General features: G+C 49.4%; 7 protein-coding genes across 7 annotated transcripts; 3 read left to right on the top strand and 4 right to left on the bottom strand.

Moving 5' to 3' along the window:
* Positions 1-141: 141 nt before the first annotated feature.
* ASPBRDRAFT_660981 (NmrA/HSCARG family protein) lies at positions 142-1,439 on the top strand (the record flags this gene model as incomplete). The annotated part of the gene is made up of 5 exons (XM_067628655.1): positions 142-324; positions 379-516; positions 565-613; positions 686-1,194; positions 1,271-1,439. The coding sequence occupies 5 exons, from the start codon at positions 142-144 to the stop codon at positions 1,343-1,345; spliced, it is 954 nt and encodes a 317-aa protein (XP_067474919.1). The 3' UTR covers positions 1,346-1,439.
* A 75-nt stretch (positions 1,440-1,514) lies between these two features.
* Positions 1,515-2,638, bottom strand: ASPBRDRAFT_135034 (uncharacterized protein; the record flags this gene model as incomplete). Its single annotated transcript, XM_067618671.1, has 3 exons — positions 1,515-1,548; positions 1,610-2,146; positions 2,205-2,638. 3 exons carry the CDS (start codon positions 2,636-2,638, stop codon positions 1,515-1,517), a joined length of 1,005 nt encoding a protein of 334 aa, XP_067474918.1.
* A 485-nt stretch (positions 2,639-3,123) lies between these two features.
* On the bottom strand, positions 3,124-4,082 carry ASPBRDRAFT_47711 (class I SAM-dependent methyltransferase). Its single transcript, XM_067625920.1, has one exon. The coding sequence runs from the start codon at positions 4,055-4,057 to the stop codon at positions 3,245-3,247; it is 813 nt and encodes a 270-aa protein (XP_067474917.1). The 5' UTR covers positions 4,058-4,082; the 3' UTR covers positions 3,124-3,244.
* Positions 4,083-4,833: 751 nt separating this feature from the next.
* ASPBRDRAFT_161220 (uncharacterized protein) lies at positions 4,834-14,265 on the bottom strand. Its single transcript, XM_067619488.1, has 7 exons — positions 12,914-14,265; positions 12,728-12,851; positions 12,560-12,672; positions 12,047-12,488; positions 8,416-11,996; positions 7,176-8,357; positions 4,834-7,093 (listed from the first exon to the last, which is right to left on the bottom strand). The coding sequence occupies exons 1-7, from the start codon at positions 14,024-14,026 to the stop codon at positions 4,991-4,993; spliced, it is 8,658 nt and encodes a 2,885-aa protein (XP_067474916.1). The 5' UTR covers positions 14,027-14,265; the 3' UTR covers positions 4,834-4,990.
* Positions 14,266-15,913: 1,648 nt separating this feature from the next.
* On the top strand, positions 15,914-17,033 carry ASPBRDRAFT_47709 (uncharacterized protein). Its single transcript, XM_067625918.1, has one exon. The coding sequence runs from the start codon at positions 16,074-16,076 to the stop codon at positions 16,626-16,628; it is 555 nt and encodes a 184-aa protein (XP_067474915.1). The 5' UTR covers positions 15,914-16,073; the 3' UTR covers positions 16,629-17,033.
* A 525-nt stretch (positions 17,034-17,558) lies between these two features.
* ASPBRDRAFT_47707 (uncharacterized protein) lies at positions 17,559-18,704 on the top strand. Its single transcript, XM_067625917.1, has 2 exons — positions 17,559-18,148; positions 18,215-18,704. Exons 1-2 carry the CDS (start codon positions 17,589-17,591, stop codon positions 18,417-18,419), a joined length of 765 nt encoding a protein of 254 aa, XP_067474914.1. The 5' UTR covers positions 17,559-17,588; the 3' UTR covers positions 18,420-18,704.
* A 511-nt stretch (positions 18,705-19,215) lies between these two features.
* ASPBRDRAFT_47706 (glutathione S-transferase family protein) lies at positions 19,216-20,427 on the bottom strand. The gene is made up of 5 exons (XM_067625916.1): positions 20,358-20,427; positions 20,248-20,270; positions 20,080-20,191; positions 19,810-19,993; positions 19,216-19,736 (listed from the first exon to the last, which is right to left on the bottom strand). Exons 1-5 carry the CDS (start codon positions 20,386-20,388, stop codon positions 19,343-19,345), a joined length of 744 nt encoding a protein of 247 aa, XP_067474913.1. The 5' UTR covers positions 20,389-20,427; the 3' UTR covers positions 19,216-19,342.
* Between the last annotated feature and the right edge of the window lie 2,789 nt (positions 20,428-23,216).

Genomic DNA, 23,216 nt, shown 5'->3' with positions numbered 1-23,216 from the left:
GACCAACTCTCTAGTATCAGGCACTCAAAGTCCATCATCTCTTCATATAGTACACCGTTACAAGCTCTTCACTGTGCACTTTCATTCCTGGAAAGGGAAATATATCATTGCCACTGCATAAGCTAGACCTGTTTACTTATCATGTCCGAGAGTAAGAAGCTTCTCGTTGTATTCGGTGCTACAGGCATCCAAGGTGGTTCGGTTGCTCGAGCAATTCTTGCCGATCCCATTGCATCAAAGCAGTTCAACGTTCGGGCCATCACCAGAGACCCTTCAAAGCCGGCTGCTAGAAGCCTAGCCCAGCAGGGTGCGGAGCTGATGAAGGTAGGTTTACCGACTCAACGCTTGACAGAAGGTCACTGACAGAGAAAACAATAGGCCGACCTTGAAGAAAAAGACTCCCTACGCTTAGCCCTCAAAGATGCTTATGCTGTCTTTGCCGTCACGAACTTCTTTGAGACTTTCGATGCTGCCACCGAGACTAGACAAGGCATGAACGTGGCTGATATTGCTAAGGTAGGGCATAGTACCACTATAATGGAGGCGTGTTAACATCAACAGGAGTTGGATGTCAAACATCTTATCTGGAGCAGCTTGCCTGGTATCTCACGGAGTAAGCCATTTCCCCTATCTCTTTACTGCGTCGCGCTCGTCTTCTTGCTAGCTGTGGCTAATAGAATTATAGTCACCAATGAGAAACTCACCGGAGTGGTGCACTTTGACAGCAAAGCCCGTGTTGACGACTACATCCGCCAACTCTCGATCCCACACACCATCATCACACTTGCTATCTATGCTTCCTTCTTCTTTGAGATACTGGCGCCGTTTCCGACAACACCTCCCTCATATGTGCTAGCGTTCCCTGAACCAACAAACGCCCAGACAGCCGTGCCCATTATTGACCCTACTGCTGACCTGGGTAAGTTCGTCAAGGGTATTCTTCTGAATCCTAGCAAGACACTCGGTCAAAACTTCAACATCGCTGGAAGAAACTATACCTTCGAAGAAATGATCGCACTTGCGAAGGGTATGGGTGTTGATATTAGTTTCCAGCCGGTGGATAAGGAGACCTTCATGGCTGGAATGGCTGCCAAGGGATTCCCTGAGGTCGTTTGTGAGGGTGTATGTCAGGCTGCCCAGTATATCCAGGAATATGGATATTTCGGCGGGGCAGGCTTCGAGGAAAGCCACAAAGTAAGTTACCGTAGAACCGTGATTTGGGGGTCCTGAGAATCCGGAGAATACTGACAGCTATTTCACATTGTACTAGATTTTGATGGAACCCTTGACTACACTGGAAGAAACTCTGAGAAACAGTGCGCTTTTGTCGCAGTTGAAGCATTAATATAGTGGGGAAGAGTAGCTACCGATTTGGATCGATGGATGAAGATCCAAGTTTTGTGCATCTAGGCTAGGAAATGAATACAGCTTGTTGAGTGTCTCTAATTGAATTACTACTACGTATCTGAAAAATACTAGTCGTATACAGATTTTGTTGCGAAGATGGATATCCCTCATAGTTCCGGAGTATCAGGGAAAATCGGCATACTAGACGCAGTCAGTCACGATTACCACCCGTCAACTCTCTCCAGTCATGGGGACAACTTACATGCTAGGATAGCGATCTCCCACAAACTTGGCCTTCTGCACCAAGTCCCTGATTTCAGCAACCTCATCGTCACCCAATCTCAGATTCACCGCTGCAGCATTCTCCTCCAGATACCTAACACTCCGAGTACCCGGAATGGGAATGACTTCCGGACCTTGAGCCAGCAGCCACGCCAGCGCAACCTGCGACGGCGTAGACCCATGCGCCTCTCCAATCTCCTTAAATCTCTCCACAATCTTCAAGATTCTGTCCAACCCTTCGGAGTACCTAGGAATCAAGCAACGAAAGTCCTGCTCTCCCAGGTCGCTTCTCGACTTGAATTGACCCGTCAACAAGCCCCGACCCACGGGACTATACGCAACCACTGCAATACCCAGCTCGCGACAGGTATCAAGCACATCAGACTGGGGTGACTCAATATCCAAGCAGAACGGACTATACTCAATCTGCAGAGCTGAGATGGGATGGACAGCATGCGCACGGCGCAGAGTAGCAGCAGAAACTTCAGAAAGACCCAGATAGCGGATCTTTCCTTCCCTGCAACCAACATCTCATGTGAGCAAGTAATCACCCCACAGTTTGAGATATAACTTACCTCTTCAACTGAACCATAGCCTCTACCGTCCTTTCAATAGGAGTCACCCCATCCACCCGATGACAATAATACAAGTCAATCGTCTCAACACCCAGCTTCTCCAGACTTTTCTCGCATGCCATCCGAACATACTCTGGATCAGACCGGATGCTTTGATTCATGCTGGCATCATAGCTAAGACCAAACTTGGTCGCAAGAAAGATGTCTTCGCGTTTGCCAGACCGCCTGAACCATTCCCCGATAATGGGTTCGCTGTCATAGTAGATGTCGGCCGTGTCCCAGAATCGCTGTCCGATGGAGTGAGCATGGTCTAAGAAGGCAAGCTTCTCTTCCGGTGTGTTCTGTTGGCCGTAGGCACCGGCGATGCTCATTGTGCCGAGACCGATGGCATTGACGAGAGGACCGTTGTGGCCTAGGCTGCGGAGGGTGGACATTATTGGGTAGTTGGTGTAGTAGTAAACTTAATAGTAGTAGGCTTGAGTGTGAAAGTCTAAAGTATGGATGTGTTGTAGTGAAAGGTACTGATGAATAGGAGAGAAGACGAAGGGAAGATCGAGCAGATATTTATATGCCGCCCAAGGAAAACATGAGAGTTGACCAGCCAATAGAAGTTCTGTCTCTCTTCATGATAATGGAGAAACATATCCACTTAAACGCGTCTGCAACTGCATCCAGACCTACTATCATACTCAAATTCGGGATCTAGGAGGCATAACTGCGAAGGACAGATGGGGCTGTGACCGACCAGCCAATCACGGGAGTGGAAATGCGAGCTGACCAATAGGAAATCCCGAAGTACGATGATGACCTATTCAGCTTCATGTTGGATTTGGGGACTGGAGAGATCTAATAGTCTTACAGATAGGCAACAGATAGCATCCGTTGCTAAGCAGACACTGAAAGTTCAGCATAAGCCATGGTATAAACTTTTTGGACAACTGGTAGCCACCAAGCTATGAAGAAAAAGCATCAGAATTCGAAGGCGGACTGAGACACTCCAGTCTTTCGATCCCATTGAGAAGTGATAAGAAACGATATGGCTATTTACGACAAATGATCTCCGCACTGGGAATCGAGATCCAAGCATCCACATCCTCTCCCCACTGACGCCAAACCGCAGAGATACCCTCGAGCTCCTCCTCCGTCGCGAATCCATTATCCAAGGCACCCTTAGCAAAGGCTGACTTCAACGCGCGCTCTTGCCACGTCCCACTCCACCACTGGACCTCTTCCGGCTTCGCAAAACACCACGAGCTCACAGTACAATCGACCTTCTGCTTCTCGAACCCAGCCTGACGTGCCCAGACATGCAAGTACCGACCTGCATTCGGCTCACCACCATTCTTCCGTGCCACCCGATCATACAAGTCCTGCCAGCGCCGCAGTCCAGGCAGTTCGGGGTACCACATGAACACGGAGTAGTCGGCCTCGCGCGCTGCGACAATGCCACCGGTCTTGCAAACACGCCGCATCTCCTTCAGCACGTTCACTGGATCTCCCACGTGCTGTAATACTTGGTGGCAGACGACCACATCAAATGATTCATCGGCGTAGGCCAGATTGTTGGCGTCACCCGTCACAAACTCGATGTTGGTGATCCCTCGCGATTCGGCGAGCTGTCGGGCGCCTGGTAAGACATCGTCGACCATTTCCAGTCCCGTAACGTGTCCGTTAGGGACATAAGTAGCCAAGTCCACGGTGATGGTGCCCGGACCACAGCCAATATCTAGGATCTTCATGTGGGGTTGGAGGTGTGGTAGGAGGTATTGGGCAGAGTTGAGGGCGGTCCGTTGTCCGTGAGACCGGAGCACGGAGGCATGATGGCCGTGGGTGTAGGTGGCTGTCTCGGGCATTTTGCTTGTATCTCTGAACTCTGAACTGGGAATTGTTGATGAGGAATCGCTGGACATGTATTCGTTGGTTCCTTTATAGCTGCCGTGGATGGCTAGCGACGGGCCGATATCGGCGGAGCTGGCTGTCGTTGACTGGGGGTCATCGCGATCGGCAGGATGAAAGGATTCTCCAGCTATAACATGTGATTAGTAGAATAGAGGGGATAAGAAAGCTTTATCGGACAACCATTAACGTTGCATACCCGAACGCAGTATCTATCATTTCTGCGGATGGACTTCCCAGCTCCCGCATAACTGTCTCGAGTTATTGGTGACCGAGACCCACTTGACTCACCATTTGCGCTTGACTTTGGCTCCCACGTTGGCCTGATATCTGTACTTTAGAATGTGCATGAGCTGATCAAGCAGCGAGTTCCACGGTGGTGTAATGGCTGCAGTCGCAGCGTGTCTTGGAACGGCGACATCTTTGGCTTAACCTTCGCAGCGATACCGGAGACGTCAGTATGATGATCGAACCCTAGATGTTTATTGTCCACCTAGTGTCACCAATTGTGACCCATACCTTTCTCGAATATTTACACGACGCTTTACATTTTGACGTTATGTCATTAGAAGTCCCTATTATTTGACGTAGAAACTTTGAGTATCAATGCTTCTGCGGCCGATGAATACAGAGAGTTGAGGCAAATGCTGCTTGCCATGTTTTACATAATAATAGAGGTTTCGCTAATGTTTACGGGGACCTGTCCCTATGCTGACGCCTGGAGCAAATGTGAGCCAGAGTAACGATAATAATGTGGCTATCTGTTCTTTCTATCCTACTCAAATATCCATTCTGCATGGTAGATACTTCATTGACTTTGTCCTTCGGTTCCACACTATTTTCCCGGATTGTGACCCACCTCCCACGGTCAACCCAACACTGACTCCAATCTACCGGTTCTGGACATCGTTGTGCCAGACCTTGAAGTACGTCCTCAACAGCTCAGACATCGGCGGCAACTCCGGCATGTCCGACGACTCGGCCAAGGCACGACGACTGTGCGTGTTCTCATACACAGTATTCGTCATGGTCTCCGCCTCCCAGTATACCAACCATTCCTTAAGTCTGTCCTGCAAGTACGACGATGCGACATTGAGGCGCTGTTGCCCATGTGTTGCCAACATGTCAGTCCACTCCGACGGGGACACCCGTTTCAACGGCGGCGACGAATATTGTGCCACTACCTCCAGGACCTCGTTCCATGTCGGAGTCTGAGATTGATCGGGAAGAACAAGATTGTAGGCATGGCTCTGGGTACTGCCAAAAGCAATTTGCAGGATCGCTGAGCTTGCGTAATCGACTGGGATGATTTGGCAGCGGGCAGACGGGGCAGAGGGATAACATCCAATGCGGATGGAGTTGGTCATCAGATGCTGGAAACCATCGGCTGAATTGGCGATTCCCGTCTTGCTGTGGCCGGTTATAGCAGGCAGGCGATGTATGGTTACTGGCATGCCATTTTCAATGGCATCCCAGGCAATGCTTTCAGCCACGATCTTAGTCTCACTGTAACCAACGAGCTTTCTTTTGGAGTCCGTAGTATTGAGGAATGGTCTTTCATCCTCGGCGATAAGCTCTCTACCCTCAAGATATGCAGACGTCCCACAGGCTGAAATGCTAGATGTATAATGTACGGGCTTGAGACGCTTCGTATTGGCGAAGCGAAGAACGTTGAACAACCCATGTATATTGGCGGTGCGAAGCTCCGCGTACGAAGGCATATAGTTGCATTGGGCGGCAAGATGGAAAACAACACTAGCCCACTGAGCGAAATGCTCAAACTTCTCCTGTCCGAGGCCGAGCGTTGAATCGGCGACATCGCCAGGTACTGCGATGATCTTAGAATCGGACGCCAACGAAAGTTCATAGTGTTCCAGGGTTTCTTTGATACGTGTCAAACCTGCGGAGGCATCTGGTGCCCGCACCAGACATGCAATTTCCTTCACTTGCGGGTGAGCAGCTAGAAGAGAGAGAAAAAAGGCACCCAGGAAGCCGGTGCATCCTGTCAGGAACACTCGACCTTCAGATTCAGAATGCCAGCACGGGACGTGGTCTGATATTGGCTCCAGAGATTTGGCCAACTCCAAGTCCTCCCGATAAAGCACGCTCTCATCAACGAATTCTTTGGGGTTACCGACTAGAGACCCCTTCGCGTACTCAAGCTCTCCCGACTGGTGCTTTTCGCGTAGGACTTGCATGGTAATCGCGCCGAGTCCTTTAACATTCTCTGCCTTGGATATCTGCGAGAGAGACACCTCAATGCCGACATTTCGCCGGAACCAGCTGCGTATCTCAATGGTCATCAAAGAGTCAATCGCAATCTCACAGAGCTCCTCATATGGCATGTCATCCGGATAAGACATGTTCGAGGCCACCATTCGACCGATTTCGAGCGTGATCTTGACCTCAGTAGCTGGATCATACAGAAGAGACGGATCACGCTTGACTGAGTTCACTAAGGTTTTGAGTTCGTTATCCTGACTAGCTTGCGCCCCCTCCGAAGCCGCTAGCATGTTATGCCACGCCAGGAAGCGAGCATCCTGCCCAAATGTGCCGCCATTCTCCGTTTCTGACACTGGCTTTGTTGTTCCCAATCCTATGGAAAGGTGAGGTGCGCCACGCAGTATCTGTATTTCCAAGGCTTTGAGGAGATCGGGCTCTTCCAGTACTTCCCAAGAGCTTAAGTTCACCATCTCTCTAACTTTATGGTCCGTCTCAGAGACGTAACCGATATCGCCCATGAAGCCCAGATCGAGTACGCTAGCTGGTAGCCCCTTTGAGTGGCGATAAGTGACAAAGGCGTTCAAAAATGTATTAGCAGCGGCGTAATTTGCCTGTCCTATATGTCCAGCGGTACCAGAGACCGAGCTGATCAGGACGAAGAAATCCAGAAGGCAGTCCTTCGTTGCATGATGGATATTCCACGTGCCTTGCACCTTCGGAGAAAGTGCCTCAGTCCACTCTTCAAATCTCATGTTACTTAATGTTTGATCCTTTAGACAGAAATATTAGCACAGATGTTAGAAGGCAAAAAGTGGCGAATCTGGAATGATGGTGTATGACCGGGAATCTCACCCTTAGCACCATGGACAACTGCATGATCCCTGCTACCGGTCGTACCGCGGTAGATACAGCTCTTTCGACATCGCTGATATTAGTGACATCGCCCGTAACTACCTGAATGTGACAATTCTTCTGAGACTCCAAATCCTGGACAAATTCTTGAGCCTTGGTTGGTTCCAGGCCAGACCGCGACATGAATATCAAATGCCGGGCACCTTTCTCAACCATCCATCTGGCCACTGCACGCCCAAGTCCACCGAGGCCACCAACTAACAAATAGGAAGCATCATGGCGGAACAGAGCCCCTTTATCCTGCATTTTTGTTACCTTCAGCTCTGATGGATCACCTGGCATTTCCACCACAATCTTGCCCATATGCTTGCCGGTCTGCATGTATCTGAATGCTTTAGCAATATCGGATGCCTTGAAGACAGTAACAGGCCGAATAGGGCGGAGCGTCCCTTGTTGTATAGAGTGAGTGGACTGCTCCACTAAGCTTCGAATGACCTCGGGACTCTGCTCGCCAAGTTGAAGGAGATCGACGCCGATAAAGGTTCGGTTTCCCATGAAAAGGTCCATTTCCAGCTTACCATGACCGAGGAAATCGCGCTTACCCAGCTCAATCATCTTGCCCATGGGGGCAACACACTTCCAGGAGGCATGCAATAATTCACCAGAAAGGGAGTTTAGAACGAGATCAACTCCCCTATTACCGGTCGCCTTCATCACATCCGTGTGGAAGCTAATGCTTCTCGAGTCGAATATGTGGTCTTCAGCAATATTGTACTCCTCCACGAGATGTCTTCTTTTCTCCTGACTTCCAACGGTGGCAAAAATCTCCGCTCCGATTGCCTGGCATACCTGAATTGATGCCAGACCAACTCCACCACATGCGCTGTGGATCAGAACCGTCTGACCCTTTTGTACATTTCCACATTTCACCAAAGAGTACAATGCGGTAGAGAAAATGCAGGGACCAGCTGCGGCATCTTCGAGGGACATATCTCCAGGAACAACGAGACAAGAGTCCACAGGAACTATTTTTCGAGTGCCCATCAATCCCTTTCCAAACAATGTGACTCGGTCCCCTACCTTGATGTGTTGCACTCCGGATCCCACCCTGCGGACGATACCGGCCGCTTCATGTCCGAGTTCGGAAATTTCTCCCATGAGTCCCATGGAGATCATGATGTCCTAGAAGAAGATCCATTATTAGATAGGATCTGGAAAGATAGTTTGCGTGGCTTCTTACCCTGAAATTCAGCCCTATAAAGCGGATATCCAGCTCGATATCGTGTTCCCCTAGGTGTCCCACTCGCCCATCTAGGGCCCAAGTAAGAGAATCAAAGATGCCAAAGCATCCAATATCCAAAGACCTTTGCTCAAACTCATCATCAACAGCCATCATTTGATGAAGAAAATCGAAGTGGAATCGGCCGACATGAATTTCTCCATCCTTGAGGACAAATTCGTAGTCCTCATAGATCGGATCTTTGCCTGACTGCTGGCAGATTCGTTCAAAAACGAGGGTAATTTTCTCAGCTGCACCGGGGTCCTCCTGGTCGAGTTCAAGTGTCGCAAAATTCGTGGATATCTCTTTCCGTACCGTCCGCATCAATCCCAGCGTTAGGCCAGATCGAGGGTCTGGATCTTTACCGCCGAATTGAACTGGCGGCATCAGCCAGAGACAGTGGCCTTTTACACGAGTAAGAAAGCTTCTAAAGGCACAGAACTCATCCTCGGAAAGGTTGCTCAAGAAAGGGTCATCCATGTCAATGAACGATATAATGTCCGTTGAAGAAGAAGGAAGGTCGTCCAGGGTCGACCACTTGACCTTAACTCCTTGGTTTGTGAGCGTCTGTTCAAGTGTGTATGCTAAAGTAGGGATCTTGTTCCCGTGAAGAAAGCTGATCTCTCCACCGAGCGTTGCTTTAGCCTCAGGTCGCCGTGACAGGATGTAAGCATTGGTGTTATATGGCGGTTCATTGTCGTAGCGGACAACATCCGCACCAGTGAATCCCGCGTCCATAAGTTCTTCATGCCAACGTGATACGGGCACAATTGGCGTTTCTCTTGAATCCTCTGCATTCCACCAGCCTGGGAGGATGCCCATGATGAGACCTAACGTTGGCAGCGTGGGACAGAGCTCTGTGAGGAAAAGCCAACCTCCCGGAGCTAGCAGCTTATTCAGATTGCGTAGTGTCGTCGAAATCCTTGGAGTAGCGTGTACAACGTTTGAGGCAATGATCAAGTTATAGTCGCCCAACGTAAAGCCCTGGTCTTCAGGATCCTTGGATATGTCGAGCGTCTCGTATATCATCCCGGGAAACTTTTTAAAATGCTCCTTCGCTTTTGAGAAGAACCCCGGTGAGATGTCAGTAAACGTGTAGCTCGAATACATAGGACCCTCGTGCTTTGTCGTATCAAAAAGGGCATCAAGAGCTGCCGAGGTGGCACCGCCAGTGCCTGCACCAACCTCCAGAACTTTGAGGGTTGGACGGGAATGGCTGAGCAGTGACAGAAAGTTCTCCGCGGGACATAGACGAGAGGACTGCTGATATGTACTAGTGACGGCATCGCTTCCGCTGATAACCTCTAGAGCGTCGATGCTGTCATCCATAATACCGTGAAGATTTGACAAAACCTCATGTGCAGCCGTATACACACTGCGGACCAAAGGGTGGGTAATGCTTTCGCCTAGCTCTTCGATCTGCAACATACGCTTCCCAGCACCGGAATCAGGCTTGTCACCCATTTCGAGGACAAAGCTGGGGTCCTCACGCCTTATTCTTTCGAACTGTGAGGCCAACCATTTGTGGTACTTTTTGAGGTGCTCTTTTGTTGGTGTAGATGATCTCGTCCGGTAGTATGCCTCCAGTATGAAAAGGTTCGTCACATGTTCTCCCAGTCTCCCGCTGTCTATGTCGGCTGGAATTTGTGGGATTAGAGTCTCAGGTGGGAAAAAGTCTATATGTGGTTTCCAATGCAGCATTCCGGCAGACGCGCCGTTTCCATCGGTGATCGCGGACTCACTGATTCCAAAAAAGAAGCAGCGCCTTAGAGACAGCACAGGCGTTTCATCCGCAAGCAACAGGGAATCCCCGGTAAATGTGTTTCCGGCTGTATTGCATCTGGATTTCAAAGACATCGTTCCTCGTCCAGGTGCGACGTATAGGCTCTCAATCGCGGTGGGGATGCATAATTGAGTCATGCAGCGCTGGATCCCTTTGGCTCCTGCTACACTCAATAGTTGGAGGCATTGGTCTATCACGACAGGATGAAGCGCATAGCGGCTACCGGTCAACTCCGTAGGATCATGTAGCGTTGCTGCTGCCTCGGTGGCCGTTGGGCTCGCAGTGATATCTCGAAGTCCGCGGAAATTGGGACCGTAGTCGAGCCCTCGCCTCTCCAAAGCATCATACCATTCTTTGGCCAGGACCTTGCGTGAGTATGGAGATACTGGGCCTTCTTCGTGATTATAACCATCTGGCTCTGCTCGGACCTGCCCGACGCAATGTTTCTTCCACTCGCCTTCGTTATATGCAGTGATTGTAAAATCGTACCACCGGGAGTCTAGACTGTCAGTCAGTCTCACCGGTCGAAGGCTCGTGATGATCTCAACGTGCTGCAGGTTTGCCTCTTTTAGAACTAATGCAGCGCGCATAAACATGTTTTTCACCGAATATTCGGGCACCTGGGAGATCTGACGCATAGCCTCCCCAACCATAGCCACGTATCCGGCCCCTGGAAAGACGACCTCTCCCCCTATCTTATGTTCCAAGAGCCATGGCACATTCTCCGCTTGTAGCATATTTCGCCATACAGGTTCCAAGTCGCTCGATTCCAGAGCTCGACTTCCTAGCAGTTCGTGGTGAGGAGCCGACCGAAGCCTCCAGTCCCTCGTTAGGCGGGTCTCACTCCAGAATGATTCGCTATGATCCCACGAATATGGAGCAAGGTCTGTCAAGGTTGCTGCAGGACGGACTAACAACGATAGGTTGAGGGAAATACCCTGGGTGTGTAACTGGCCAGCCGTACTCAGCAAGCACCTCGATTGGTCTGCGTTCCGAATGAAGGTTGGGGTGTATGAGCAGCTTCGCTTGGAATTTGCGCCAGAGATGATTTGTCGCAGGGGCCCAGAGAGCACCGAGTGCGGTCCTATCTCAACCAACGCGATTGCTTTCTCACCGTCATTCAATATCTTGTTGAGTGCCGTATTGAATAGGACTGGACTCTCCACATTCTTCCTCCAATATGAAGGAGTCAGAGCCCATGGATCAGAGATGGTTTCGTTTGTCACCGTGGAGATCAGTGGAGTCATGGATTTATTGAAAGAAATCTCAGAAAGTAAGGATTCGAATAGTTGTCCCACCTGCTGCATATGGTGTGAGTGGTATGCCACATTAACTGCAAGACGCCGGCAGAACACCTCGCCCTGTGCCTGTATGTCTTTCACTACGTCCTCTACCGCTTGCTCGTCGCCGGAGATGGTCACGCTTTCCGGGCTGTTCTCGCATGCTAGAACTACCCCATTCCTGAGGTATTGCTGAACATCCGCACGTCCGAGCCCGACTGCTGCCATGGCGCCATTTGCCTTTGCGGACTCCATAGCCAGGCCACGGAAATACGCGATCCTGATGGCAGTTGAAGCGGAGATAGCACCAGAAGCATAAGCCGCAGCGATTTCGCCACTTGAATGTCCTACCACAGTGGAAGGTACGACCCTGAGCTCCCGCAGATAATCCACAAGCGCTATCTGGATGGCAGTACAAAGGGGTTGTGCGAATCTAGCTTCTTGAAATCGGCTTTTGTCGTCGGTATGCATTAGCTCCCCTATGTATTGTTAAAATCGTGCTCATCTCAAGGAAGGAATCCGAGCTTGCCTTCGATACTCCAATCCGGTGGGGTTTCCAGTTGCTGCAGATCCTTGTCTAACCCTCGTATGGCCATCCGGAACCTCTCAGAGCTCATGAGCATTTCTCGTCCCATACCTGGCCACTGTGCTCCTTGTCCGGTGAACACGAAGCAAACCTCCGGGTTAAGTGCACGCCCTTTCTCGAATGTGGTGATCGTACCATCTTTCTCCACGATGGCAAAGGCTCGATGTTGCATGTGTTCTCGTTTGAATGCCAGCGTATAGGCAAGGTCTGCTGCGGCAGATGGGGTTTCAGACAGATAATCGCCGATTGATTTGATGTTGCAATCTAGTGATGTTGCAGACTTGGCGGAGGCCAGCAGAAGGTGTGGTGGACCTGGTTTCTTATCGGATGCAGACCTGGATTGAAAGCCTCCTCCGCCCACAGAGAGTGCAGAATCCAAAACAACCTTGAGTTATCAGCATATGTTCTTGAAGTACCTTGAAAGTTCGTAATCCTGCCGAGTGGTTGGATACATACATGAGCGTTGGTACCTCCAATACCGAACGAATTGACGCTGATGCGTTCACATCTACCTGCGGGCCAAGGTGTTGGCTCCACTGGGACCTGCAATTTTGCTTCTTTGAACGGGACTAGAGAGTCGGGTGAGCAATGGAGAGTGGAGGGTCCGACAGGGCAATATCTTACTATTAGGATTTGGTGTGTTGAAATGTATATTCGGAGGAAGAACCCTGTGCTCCAGCGCGAGCACGCTCTTGATGACGCTGGTAATCCCTGATGCGCCTTCTGAGTGACCCAAGTTGGGTTTCACCTAATACGTATCAGAAGACGGATCCCTTTAAGCTTGATAATTATGTCTAGCTCCAAACTTACCGCTCCAATATGTATGCCCTTCTCACCAAACACCTTGGCAATAACTGACGTTTCAGCTGTATCCCCAGCGATTGTGCCCGTCCCGTGGCATTCGAAGAATGCCGTCTCACTTAGGTCGGATATTCTTGCTTTTCGATACGCTTTTCTGATAAGTGCTTCCTGTGCTTGCGAGCCTGGGGTTGTTATGCTCGGTGTCTTGCCGTCGCAGTTGACAGCTGTAGATCGTATGACGGCGCGAACGGGATCGCCGTCTCTCAGGCAGGCATGTAAAGGCTTGATGTATATTGCATTCACGGCTTCTCCCCTTCCGTAGCCATCTGCTGAAGCATCGAAAGTCTTGGAAATTCCATCCGGGGACAATGCCATTGTCTCCGACACGGCGTTCGTCGTTGTTGGTGTGATAATTAAGTTCGTACCAGCCACCAACGCCGAGGAACATTCGCCCATGTAGAGTGCTTGACATGCATCGTGCAGACCTACAAGGGCCGCTGAACAACCAGTGCGAAATGTGATACTCGGACCCCGCAGATCATACTCGTAGGATACGCGGTTCGCAAGAGCAAAATCCGCTGCGCTGACGACCCTGAATCGATCGATGGCCTGGGTGTCCTTGCTCATCAAATCCAACCAGTCCTCCCCGAACACTCCAACATAACATCCGATGTCTTTACCACGGCACTGAGATGGGAGTTGCCCCCCATTTTCCAGGCATTCCCACACAACCTCAAGCAATATCCGTTGTTGTGGGTCGAGTTTCCCGGCTTCTAGCTTGCTCATACCGAAGAATCCGGCATCAACCCGCGATATGTCTTGCTGAAGGAAGTAGCCATGCTTGGTTCGAATCGCACCGGGACGCGTCTCATCGTAGAATGATTCAATCTTGTAACGGTTCTCAGGGACTATGCAACGCCCATCGCGCTTGTTGATCAACAGGTCCCATAGCTCCTTTTCACCATTGATACCACCGGGAAGCCTCATTGACATGCCAACAATCGCAATCGGGAATGGAACGGGTTCGCAGTCGCTGTAGCTCTCTAATTGTACCGCGCCATGGTCGTCATTACAATATGAGAGAACGGCATTTGGCGACCCGTTAAAATTCAGACTTTCCATATTTCGATGTTCAATCTCTCTGCTTGCCAATTGTTGCTTTCTAACGTAAATCGAGGCGTTTCCAGACTGATTTTGATGAGTTCGTTATGGTACAAGAGGTAGGGTGACACTAGTAGAAGAAAAACGGATGCGCTTTCCACCGAAGAGAATCAAGAATGGTACCTATTTCAATGACTGTGGGTTGCACACTTCATATTAAGTGCGACCACTGACAGTCAGTGTCCGTACGACTCAACGAACATAATGATACTCGAGGTCATGTACGTATGCGGGATTGTCAAACGCAACATCCTCAGGTGAAGTAGCGGTCAGCAGAAATCAGGAAAGGAACGATCTTGACTGCAACAAATTACATTGGACTTTGGTCTGGGCCTTTATGCTTTTCCCTTGTCTGCTTCTTCTTCTTTCGAGGTTCTGATTGCTTAATCTACTCCCACCACTAAATGGCCATGTACTACACATCAGCCTCTAACCAATTATGAAGATAAGAAGAGAAATGGCATTCTGGCTACGAGCACTAATCAACGGTCCGACCACGGGACAATTGTCAATTGCTATGTTTGCTATGTTTTGTCTTCGAACTCAACTGCCCCAGCCAACTCTCCTAGACTCAGTAAAAACACCCGGAGATTAAACTGGCCATATCTCAGTTAAGGGCGGCAGGGACGGCAAGGTGGGCGATTGCACATGCGTGCTCAGAATGCCAGCGAACCCTGGCATGATGCAGGAGCTATCACACTTACTCGTGCTGTGAGTAGGGTTGCAGAGGGCAACTTCAATTTTCTAACACTTCATGCTTTTTAAGGCAACATCCTCGAAATGGAGTGACTCTCGTAGAATGTATATTGGCCAATTTAACATTAGGTCTGGTATCTATTAGCATCGCGTGATATTATAAAATAACAACAACATTTCGTATTGGTGAGTGGAAGAAAACAATCCAGTAATGGCTATTCGAGATTGGAATATTGACGTTCGCATTGGAGACTGTCTATTGTCATGTACGACAAGGTGTGCAGATGTAGCAGCTCAGCTCCTCATTTTCCGCCCCGGCATCCATCTGCTTCGTTTTAACAAATGCCAAGGGGTCAAGCTGTCTTAAGATCCGCTTTCTGTTGAGGTCCAAGAAAACTTTAAACCTTCAACAAACAAACCAGCAAAGGAAAGATTGTACATTACTATGTCATCCCTTGCATGCCAACCTATACTATGTGCGGAGATCACTCATCGTGCACCTCCTTGCATCCGTAGGGATGTCTTCATACTTTTTACTTCTGCAGGGTGAGAATCCCAGTTCGAAAATTGCGTAGCATAGCCAGCCCTGAAACTGCCTGAAGACAAAACTGAATGGGTTGCTCAAAGCGGTGAACACTCGAAGCAATGCAGCACGACACGAAGTTTCCCAACCAGTCGATCAATATCAGTTCGATAATCGCACCGCAAAGGAAATAAAGACAACAAAGAGCTGCATGAGTAGATAGTCAAAGCCAAAGCACTGCAGAAACACGCGTGTTTTCACGTGGGACCGTTGCAGCTATGGTCTACATTCTGAGGAGAAAAGGAGAAAGTGATCCCTCACCCTGTTGGGAGGAAAACAAGTCCTTGCCATGCCGAAGAAGAGTGCTGGGCTAAAGCCCCAAGCAGTGTGTCATGATCTAACTCGGGACTTATGGATGAGTTCTCAGTTTGATCCACTACTTTGCAAAAGTTCTGTACATACTTTGTCTGAGCAATGAATGTCATCTACTTCAAGTTGTTCGACACCAGATCTTACATCTGACCACTGTTCTTGGTTAATGTGCCTTTAGACATCTTGGGATACCGATCGCTAAAAATCGGAATGCTCCCTTCGAACGACTGAGAATCATCACTCCGACAGGCTCTGTCCCTGAGCAGGAAGAATGATGAAAAGAATGTTACTCGTCGAGGATCCTTTTTTAAAGGCATTGGGAGCCTCCCAGTAACTGAGTGCTCAACATCTTTCAAGATCGGACAAACTTAGCATATCACCGTCACAACACCAGCAATCCTCCCCAACTCGGTCACTATGAAGTTCAACGCAGTGAACATCGCAGCTGCTGCTTGTCTCAGTTTCACTCCCACCCTCGCCATCGTGACATCGTGCTTCGATGCTGTCGACTCCATTAGCAAAATCCCCGGACATTTCATCCAAAATGTTCAGTTGAACGCCTGTCATGCCGGTTGCGCACCAACCGTCGACCAATGGAACAGCGATGTGAAGGACGAGATTCTCACCGCATTAGTAGAAGATGGTGTTGCCCACACAGGCATAAAGGATAAAAAGGGACAGAAGGCATTTGCCCAATCCATTGACAACCTATACAAAACGGTCGTCTCCAAGTGCCAGAAGGAATCCCAGGGTCTGAACATTTGCGACGTCGAAGAAAAGGTACAGCCTTTCTTGGATTGCGTCAACAGCAACGCAAGGACTGCCGTTCTCAAAGAGGTGCCCCCATTGCTTCCCTATATTTCGAACGACAGGTGCGAGAAGGTCGCCGAATACCTGAACAGCGATCAACTGTGGAAGGTTGACTTTCCGGAACACTTCAAGTCTTATGTCGACCAATGCCATGATATTTGAATCTCGTCAAGAGGCGCACTTTCTTCAGCATCCGAACCACCTTGAAGCAAGTCATGGACAAGCTCTATTGTGAATGGGGGGATGGATGTGGAAGGGATAAAGAAAATGCTGTGGTCCATTGTATTTGTATCGTTCATTTTGAGATTCTTTTGTATGAATACAGCGCCGTTTACCTCTCATATGTAAAATTGTGCAGTCTGTCGCTGCGTGTTTATCAAGGGGATTGCTCGCCTGCAGGGCGCAGCGTCGACCTGTCTAGACCAGCAAGGGCTCAGAATAGGGAAACGCATCCGTGGCAGCCTAATAAAACTTGATGGGCCTTCAGATTGAGGCTCCCTTCTTTCGCAGAGACCTGATATGTCTGAGCCTCAGAGCCCATAGTATCACAAACGACAAACATGAGATAGGACATAAATCAGTCTGAGGCAGTTGATAGTAATAATATGGCAAGAGCGTAATGCCTATATATTCGCGGTCAGTAGTAAAGCACATGGATATTTGGACGTTGTCGTCATTGGGGTATATATATTTCCGCCGAGAGGTCAGTGCTGCGTTACTCGTCGCGGGAACTTAGCTTATAGGATGAGCTACGTGGCTTTAACTACCCAGAAATTGGTTATTATTGAAGACATCTGACATGTCACAACGCATTTATTGTATACTATAGGAGGGAATTGCTACATTTGTACATATATGGGACGTCATTCAAAGCACTCGATATGACACCAGCGCTGACATTCAGATTAACCAGCCGCGGTAGTTACACAGCCCCGGAATCGTAACTAGGTTTTATGGCAACGATCTTTTGTTACATGTCCGACCAGTGGAGACTCCTGTCATTTGAGGTGACACCACAGTGACACAACTAAGAATGAATTCATAATCATAATATAACTATCTCGCCTCCCCCTTCCCGACATCCTAGCTTGTTCAGTGTCCATTCGCAATCATCTACAGAAAATGTCCCTCTTCTCCTTGTCCGGAAAGACTGCTCTAATTACCGGCGGCACCCGAGGCATCGGCCAGGCCATTGCCCTCGGACTAGCCGAGCACGGCGCAGACATAGTCCTAGTCCAGCGCTCGACAAACGTCTCCGACACCCAACCGGCCGTAGAACGGCTTGGTAGGCGCTGTCAGGTAGTCCAGTGCGATCTTGCCGACCGGGGACAAGTTGAAGGACTGATAAGCCAAGTTGTCGCTTCTCACTCAATCGACATTCTCGTCAACTGCGCAGGAATCCAGCACCACAGTCCAGCAGAGGACTATGCCACACACCACTATGAAGCAATAATGCAGACCAACTTGACCGCCCCATTCATCCTCTGTCGAGATATCGCGAGTCATTGGATTTCGCAGGGCCAGCGCGGGAAAATCATCAACGTGGCCAGTGTGGGCAGCTTCCAGGGCGGTATCAACGTTTCGGGCTATGCGGGAAGCAAGGGGGGCTTGCTGCAGTTGACCCGTGCGTTCAGCAATGAATGGGCGGGCAAGGGGATTAATGTGAATGCCATTGCCCCAGGGTATGTGTTCAAACATGCGTTCTCAGCCTGGATTTTATCTTCAGCGACACTGACTCTGCTCCTTAGGTACATCGAAACCGATATGACCGCGGATACCCTGACGGAGTCAGGACATGCGGACTACCGTGACTCTATCATGACGCGGATTCCCGCTGGCAGATTGGGAAAGCCGGAAGATTTGAAAGGGGTAGCAGTTTTTCTGGCTAGCCAGGCTAGTAATTATGTTAGTGGGGAGGCGATCGTGGTTGATGGAGGTTGGTTGGCACGCTGAATCTCCATGGTGCTGTTCAGGGATGAATGTGCCTTCAGAATATCCATATGACATGTCAAAGGAGACCCCACACCCCGCATGTGGGTTGTGAGATATCCGTCAGATGGATGCGATCTAAATGAAAATGGAGCGAGGTGAGATTCTACCTGTGACTTTACCTCGATTGACAATGTACTCTGCTCTGGTGCCTAGCACTCATGGAAGTTGCCATTCCCCACTACCTAGGATTGATAAAATCAAGTTGGATTCTCATGGGTCGCGCCGTGTGCAAGTTGGACAATTGTTGGGTCGCCAGCGAGGCCACTGTCCCAACAATATGTCTTCTTGTGATCGGCGCCTCTCTCCATAGCCGAGGACGATCTACCCCCAAAATCCATATTCACCAACAACCTCAATCTGTTGGTCACATCTGCCAGGGTATTCTATTCGAAGTACACCCTGTCAAGTGTGACTGAAAGCCCGGTCGTGCGTTAGTGCTTAGCCTAGCTCGCCCTACTTATTGGACGGCACGACCTTCCGAGCAGCTCAGCACCCCAAATAAATGTATCGTCGAAAACTTGGAGCCAACAATAGCCCATATTTCAATTGGCTCAATCTCCCATGGGAGCTACTTATCGTCGATCACACCCGGAGACGGGGACAGAGTCTGACAGCTCTGTGAGGCTGAACTCTGCGGCCCAGGATAGGACACTGGGCAGACAGCCTACACGTTAATCGGATCGTGTGGCAGCTGAGAATTATCTGGAGTCAAACATGGGCAATATGATAATCGACATTAGGGGGTAGGCTATCTGCAACTACACATGAAACCGATGAAAATATTAAGTAAAGCAAATCAATGTTCAATTCCTCTAGGATACCCTCGGCGAAGGAACTGACCCCACCTCTCCCAGACTGTAGTTATCTTAACATGACAGCTAGCACTAATTCTGTTCACCAGCATTGGCAATGTACTCCTGGTAATCTTTGAAATTGTCGATACCCTTCGGAATGCCATTCGACTGCAGTCCCTGCTCATCCATGAACTTCGACCGAATCTCCATGGCCTTTTGCCATGAGGGCCTGCTTTCCATGCGCTTCTGCCACGCCTGCACATTCGGATATGGCGCCAAGGGATCCTCCCCAGCCGGGGTAAGCAGGGCCATACCAAGACGAGTATTCCAGGGGAGAAATGCGAGGTCGGCAAATGTACATTTGTCCCCAACAAGCCATTCTTTGCCTTCGAGAATGGTATTCAGGACACCCAACACGCGATGGACCTCTTTGACGTAGCGATCAATGGCGGAAGGGAGCTTTTCAGGGTGTAGGACGTTGAACCTGGATGTCGGGACAGATCAACTTTGGTTAGCTGTGCTGATAATATATGACGGGGCAAGTAGGGGCAACAGACCATCCGCACTGTCCGAAGTATGGGCCTTGTCCGCTCATCTGAAAGTGCAAGTACTGGTTAAGAAGATGCCTCTCATTCAGCGAGTCGTAGGTGAGCTTCTTGTCAGTGTCGTACACTTCCTCCATGTACTGGATGATAGCGCCCGACTCCCACAGAGTTAGGTTGGTGTTGGGGTCGACGATGGCTGCCCGTGTCAGTCAGCTGGTGAACTGTCTAGGGGGACCAACAAATCCATGGCACAGGGGAAAAGCTAAGCAACGAGTTACCTACCCGGGACTCGACCGTTGGGGTTGATTTCGATGAAGGGGGGTTTCTTCACATCATCGAACTTGAAAGAATGGATAGTGTATGGAACCTGTAGTTCCTCCAGGATAGTAATGACCTGAGTGGAATCTGGTGTCAGTTATCAATGAAATGCTGTCATATGGCTGTACTGACCTTCCAAGAGTTCGGTCCAGAGGCTAACCAACATATTAGCAAGGAGCATTAGCCATGGTAGCATCAGAAAGACAGGTTAATGCGTGATGGATAGACTGCGGATGACTTACGGGTCAACCAGACGGTGATAGGCTCGGTCATCTTTTCGATCGAAGGATGTTTGGACAGCAGTGACTTTGCAGGTTTGAAGCTAACGGAGGAGATGCCAGCTCGAAGAGGGGACACCTTTTTATATCTTGTCCAAGGAACGTTTCAGGAGGGGAGTAAACCCCCCTCGCCAAGTCACGAAGTCATCTGTTCTGATGCTTGTGCAGCAGGGACAGGGATTCCACAGGGCTGTTGGTGTGGTCATTTCTTTGTTTCATTCTTGCCTAGACCCATACAGGCTCCTCCAATGTGAGCCATCCTCGGTGTTGGCGTGTCTACGCTAGCCCCTATCCTTAGTGCTTATGTTGGCATATAGTTATGATTTACTGGGGTTGCGAAAATGAGCTGTAGTCGTGGTGCACAGTGGGATGTTGCACAACTCGTGTTCTGATAGCTAAACCTTGATCATTACTACGTATGAAAAAGTCAAAACCACAACAACAGGCTCAAAGACCACAATGGACTCTAATACATGCTTCCAGCTCTTCCCAAGAGTGTATAACTTTTTGGCAAACTGGACATGCCCGAGGAGGAGGCTTTTCGACCTTGCACTTGTCGACGTCCGACCGATTTGCCGTTTTCCGGTGCTGGAGCTTTAAGTGTCCGCGAATCTTATCGCGTCTAGGATATGACCCCGAACAGTCTGGACAGCGATACGTGCTTCTTGTAAAATGCGCCTGGAACATATGAGCCTTAAACACATCTTTGCCAAATACACGACGAGGAAGCGAAAGGCGATCGTTTGGCTTCATGCTGCATAAACAGCACGTGAACGTTGCAGGCTCCGCTCCTCGTTCCCCAAATCGAGGAGAGATGGGCTCGGCAAAGAGTTTGACGGTTGTGTCATGGCCGCTTTCATACGCCATTGTCCCAGGAGCTAAGTCGCTGAAATACTGCGAACTTGCATTTGCACCTCTGTCTAGAAGAAGTTGAACCGCTCCATGGCAACCATTTACTGTTGCCCATGATAAAGGAGTGTTTGCATAGACGTCCCTGGTTTCCAATACAGCACCATTTCTTAGCAGGATGTCAGTACACCCCACATGGTCCCCAGATGCGGCCCATGACAACGGCGTACGTCCCATTGTGTCCGTGGAGTTAGGATCAACACCTGTCGCTAATAAGCGTCTAGCAGACTGCTCACGGCCTGTCGATGCAGCCAACGAAAGCGGCGTGTGACCATATACATCTTGAGTATTAGGATCGGCACCTTGCTGAAGTAGATTATCGACCACTGCTAAGTGATCATCAATCACGGCCAACGATAATGGTGTTCGACCATCACCATCTTTATGACAAGGATCCGCTCCGCTGCGAAGTAGAGTCGTGACTAACATATCATACCCTTCGATAGCGGCCCATGATAATGGCGTCCTTCCAAGCGAGTCTGCCACATTCACCTCACAGCCGAGGTTAATTAACTTCAACGATACATCATTCAGACCAAAAATGGCCGCAAGATGTAGCGCTGTGAGATGAAGAGGGTATACTTGGCTATACCTGCGTGACCCCTCCACCGTGTTTCGTGCAAAGAGAGCTTGCACGCTGGCGTTTAGTTTAGCTGGGCTAATGAGGAATTCCGATGCCAATCGTTCGTCAGAAAGCTTTTCACGAGCATGGTGACCCCAGTTGGTCGCTGCATAAGAGTAAAGCGGGAATTGGGTTAGTCGCCTTTCAAAATCCACATCGGTCAGACAAGGCCCTGATCCAAAGGCGTCATATGACAGGTACGTCACACATGTTCTCGCAATGTTGCAGTGTGCATTAGGGAACCATCTGTTCTTAGTCTGATTGAAATATTCATAAGATGTGTGATGGGCGAACCGGATAATATTATTCAATGGGTCCTGGACAACTAGCCCTGCGCAGACAGTGAACATGTCATTCAAGTCTGGCATGTTGTCTTCATCGAAATAAGTCTCATCGACCTCGACAGCGAGTGCATGTTGTAGCTCTACCGCGGTGATTGATCGTTGCGCACATGTGATCCATGACAAGATATGCATGGCCATATCTCTCTTGTCTGTAGGCTGTCCTTGGATGCGTTCCATGACGTTGTCGTATGCCGCATCGTATGTTTTGGCTTTCAGAGAGATGTCCTTCAGAGCCAAGCGTATGGCTTTGGGTGATGTTTTCCCAACCAGTGAATTAAGATACAAATCGGCAAGAAGAAACCTAACACAATGTCAGACAAATTAAGAGTGAACGAAGTACACTTACTTACATTCCATCAGTGATCTTAGCAATCCAAGAAACGATTTCATTCTGAAGTTCTGGGTTTCGTAACACAAATGATGGTAACTTTGGAATGCTGCTTCTGAGATATGCCGTCACATCTTCTTCATTTGCTCGGATCTCGATGGCTGGCTTGTGCTGAAATTTGGCTGCAATCTCTGGGATCAATCTAGTAGTGACCAGTATATTCAAACCACGTGCTTCTTGAAAAGCGAGCAGTTCGTCAAGCAGTAAGTCGAGCGAATAAGTAGCTAAGCGAAGCTCATCCAGCCCGTCAATCACTATGTATATCTGTGCATACTCAAAACAGACAATTTGCAATACCAGCAACAACTCTCTAAAAGTCGGCCGTATTCCCCTTGGCTGGTTCTTATTGTACAGCTCTCTCACATGACCAGGTAGGGAACCTCTGTCCTGTAAGAACTGTTTGATCAAGTTCGCGATGATATCCTCCATAAGACACTCTTTCCTAGTTTGGTAAGAACAATAAATATAAGCAATGCCAACGGTAGCATCGATTCCGTATCGAGATTCAAGCTCTTCGATCAAAGCCGACGTCAACATTGTTTTTCCAGCCCCGGGAATGC

Source organism: Aspergillus brasiliensis, assembly GCF_001889945.1.
Source record: "Aspergillus brasiliensis CBS 101740 unplaced genomic scaffold ASPBRscaffold_15, whole genome shotgun sequence".
In the NCBI taxonomy this organism is placed as follows: domain Eukaryota; kingdom Fungi; phylum Ascomycota; class Eurotiomycetes; order Eurotiales; family Aspergillaceae; genus Aspergillus; species Aspergillus brasiliensis.
This window is presented reverse-complemented; position numbering and strand designations above follow the sequence as displayed.

Excerpts from the sequence above, each read along its gene's own strand:
- ASPBRDRAFT_47711 (XM_067625920.1), bottom strand. The coding sequence starts at position 4,057 with ATGCCCGAGACAGCCACCTACACCCACGGCCATCATGCCTCCGTGCTC.
- ASPBRDRAFT_161220 (XM_067619488.1), bottom strand. The coding sequence starts at position 14,026 with ATGGAAAGTCTGAATTTTAACGGGTCGCCAAATGCCGTTCTCTCATAT. Across the intron at positions 11,997-12,046 it reads ACCGGATTGGAGTATCGAAG|GGGAGCTAATGCATACCGAC; the intron begins GCAAGCTCGGAT and ends AACAATACATAG. Across the intron at positions 8,358-8,415 it reads TTATAGGGCTGAATTTCAGG|GACATCATGATCTCCATGGG; the intron begins GTAAGAAGCCAC and ends ATCTTCTTCTAG.
- ASPBRDRAFT_47709 (XM_067625918.1), top strand. The coding sequence starts at position 16,074 with ATGAAGTTCAACGCAGTGAACATCGCAGCTGCTGCTTGTCTCAGTTTC.
- ASPBRDRAFT_47707 (XM_067625917.1), top strand. The coding sequence starts at position 17,589 with ATGTCCCTCTTCTCCTTGTCCGGAAAGACTGCTCTAATTACCGGCGGC. Across the intron at positions 18,149-18,214 it reads GTGAATGCCATTGCCCCAGG|GTACATCGAAACCGATATGA; the intron begins GTATGTGTTCAA and ends TCTGCTCCTTAG.
- ASPBRDRAFT_47706 (XM_067625916.1), bottom strand. The coding sequence starts at position 20,388 with ATGACCGAGCCTATCACCGTCTGGTTGACCC. Across the intron at positions 20,271-20,357 it reads TATCACCGTCTGGTTGACCC|CCTCTGGACCGAACTCTTGG; the intron begins GTAAGTCATCCG and ends TATGTTGGTTAG. Across the intron at positions 20,192-20,247 it reads CTGGACCGAACTCTTGGAAG|GTCATTACTATCCTGGAGGA; the intron begins GTCAGTACAGCC and ends GATTCCACTCAG.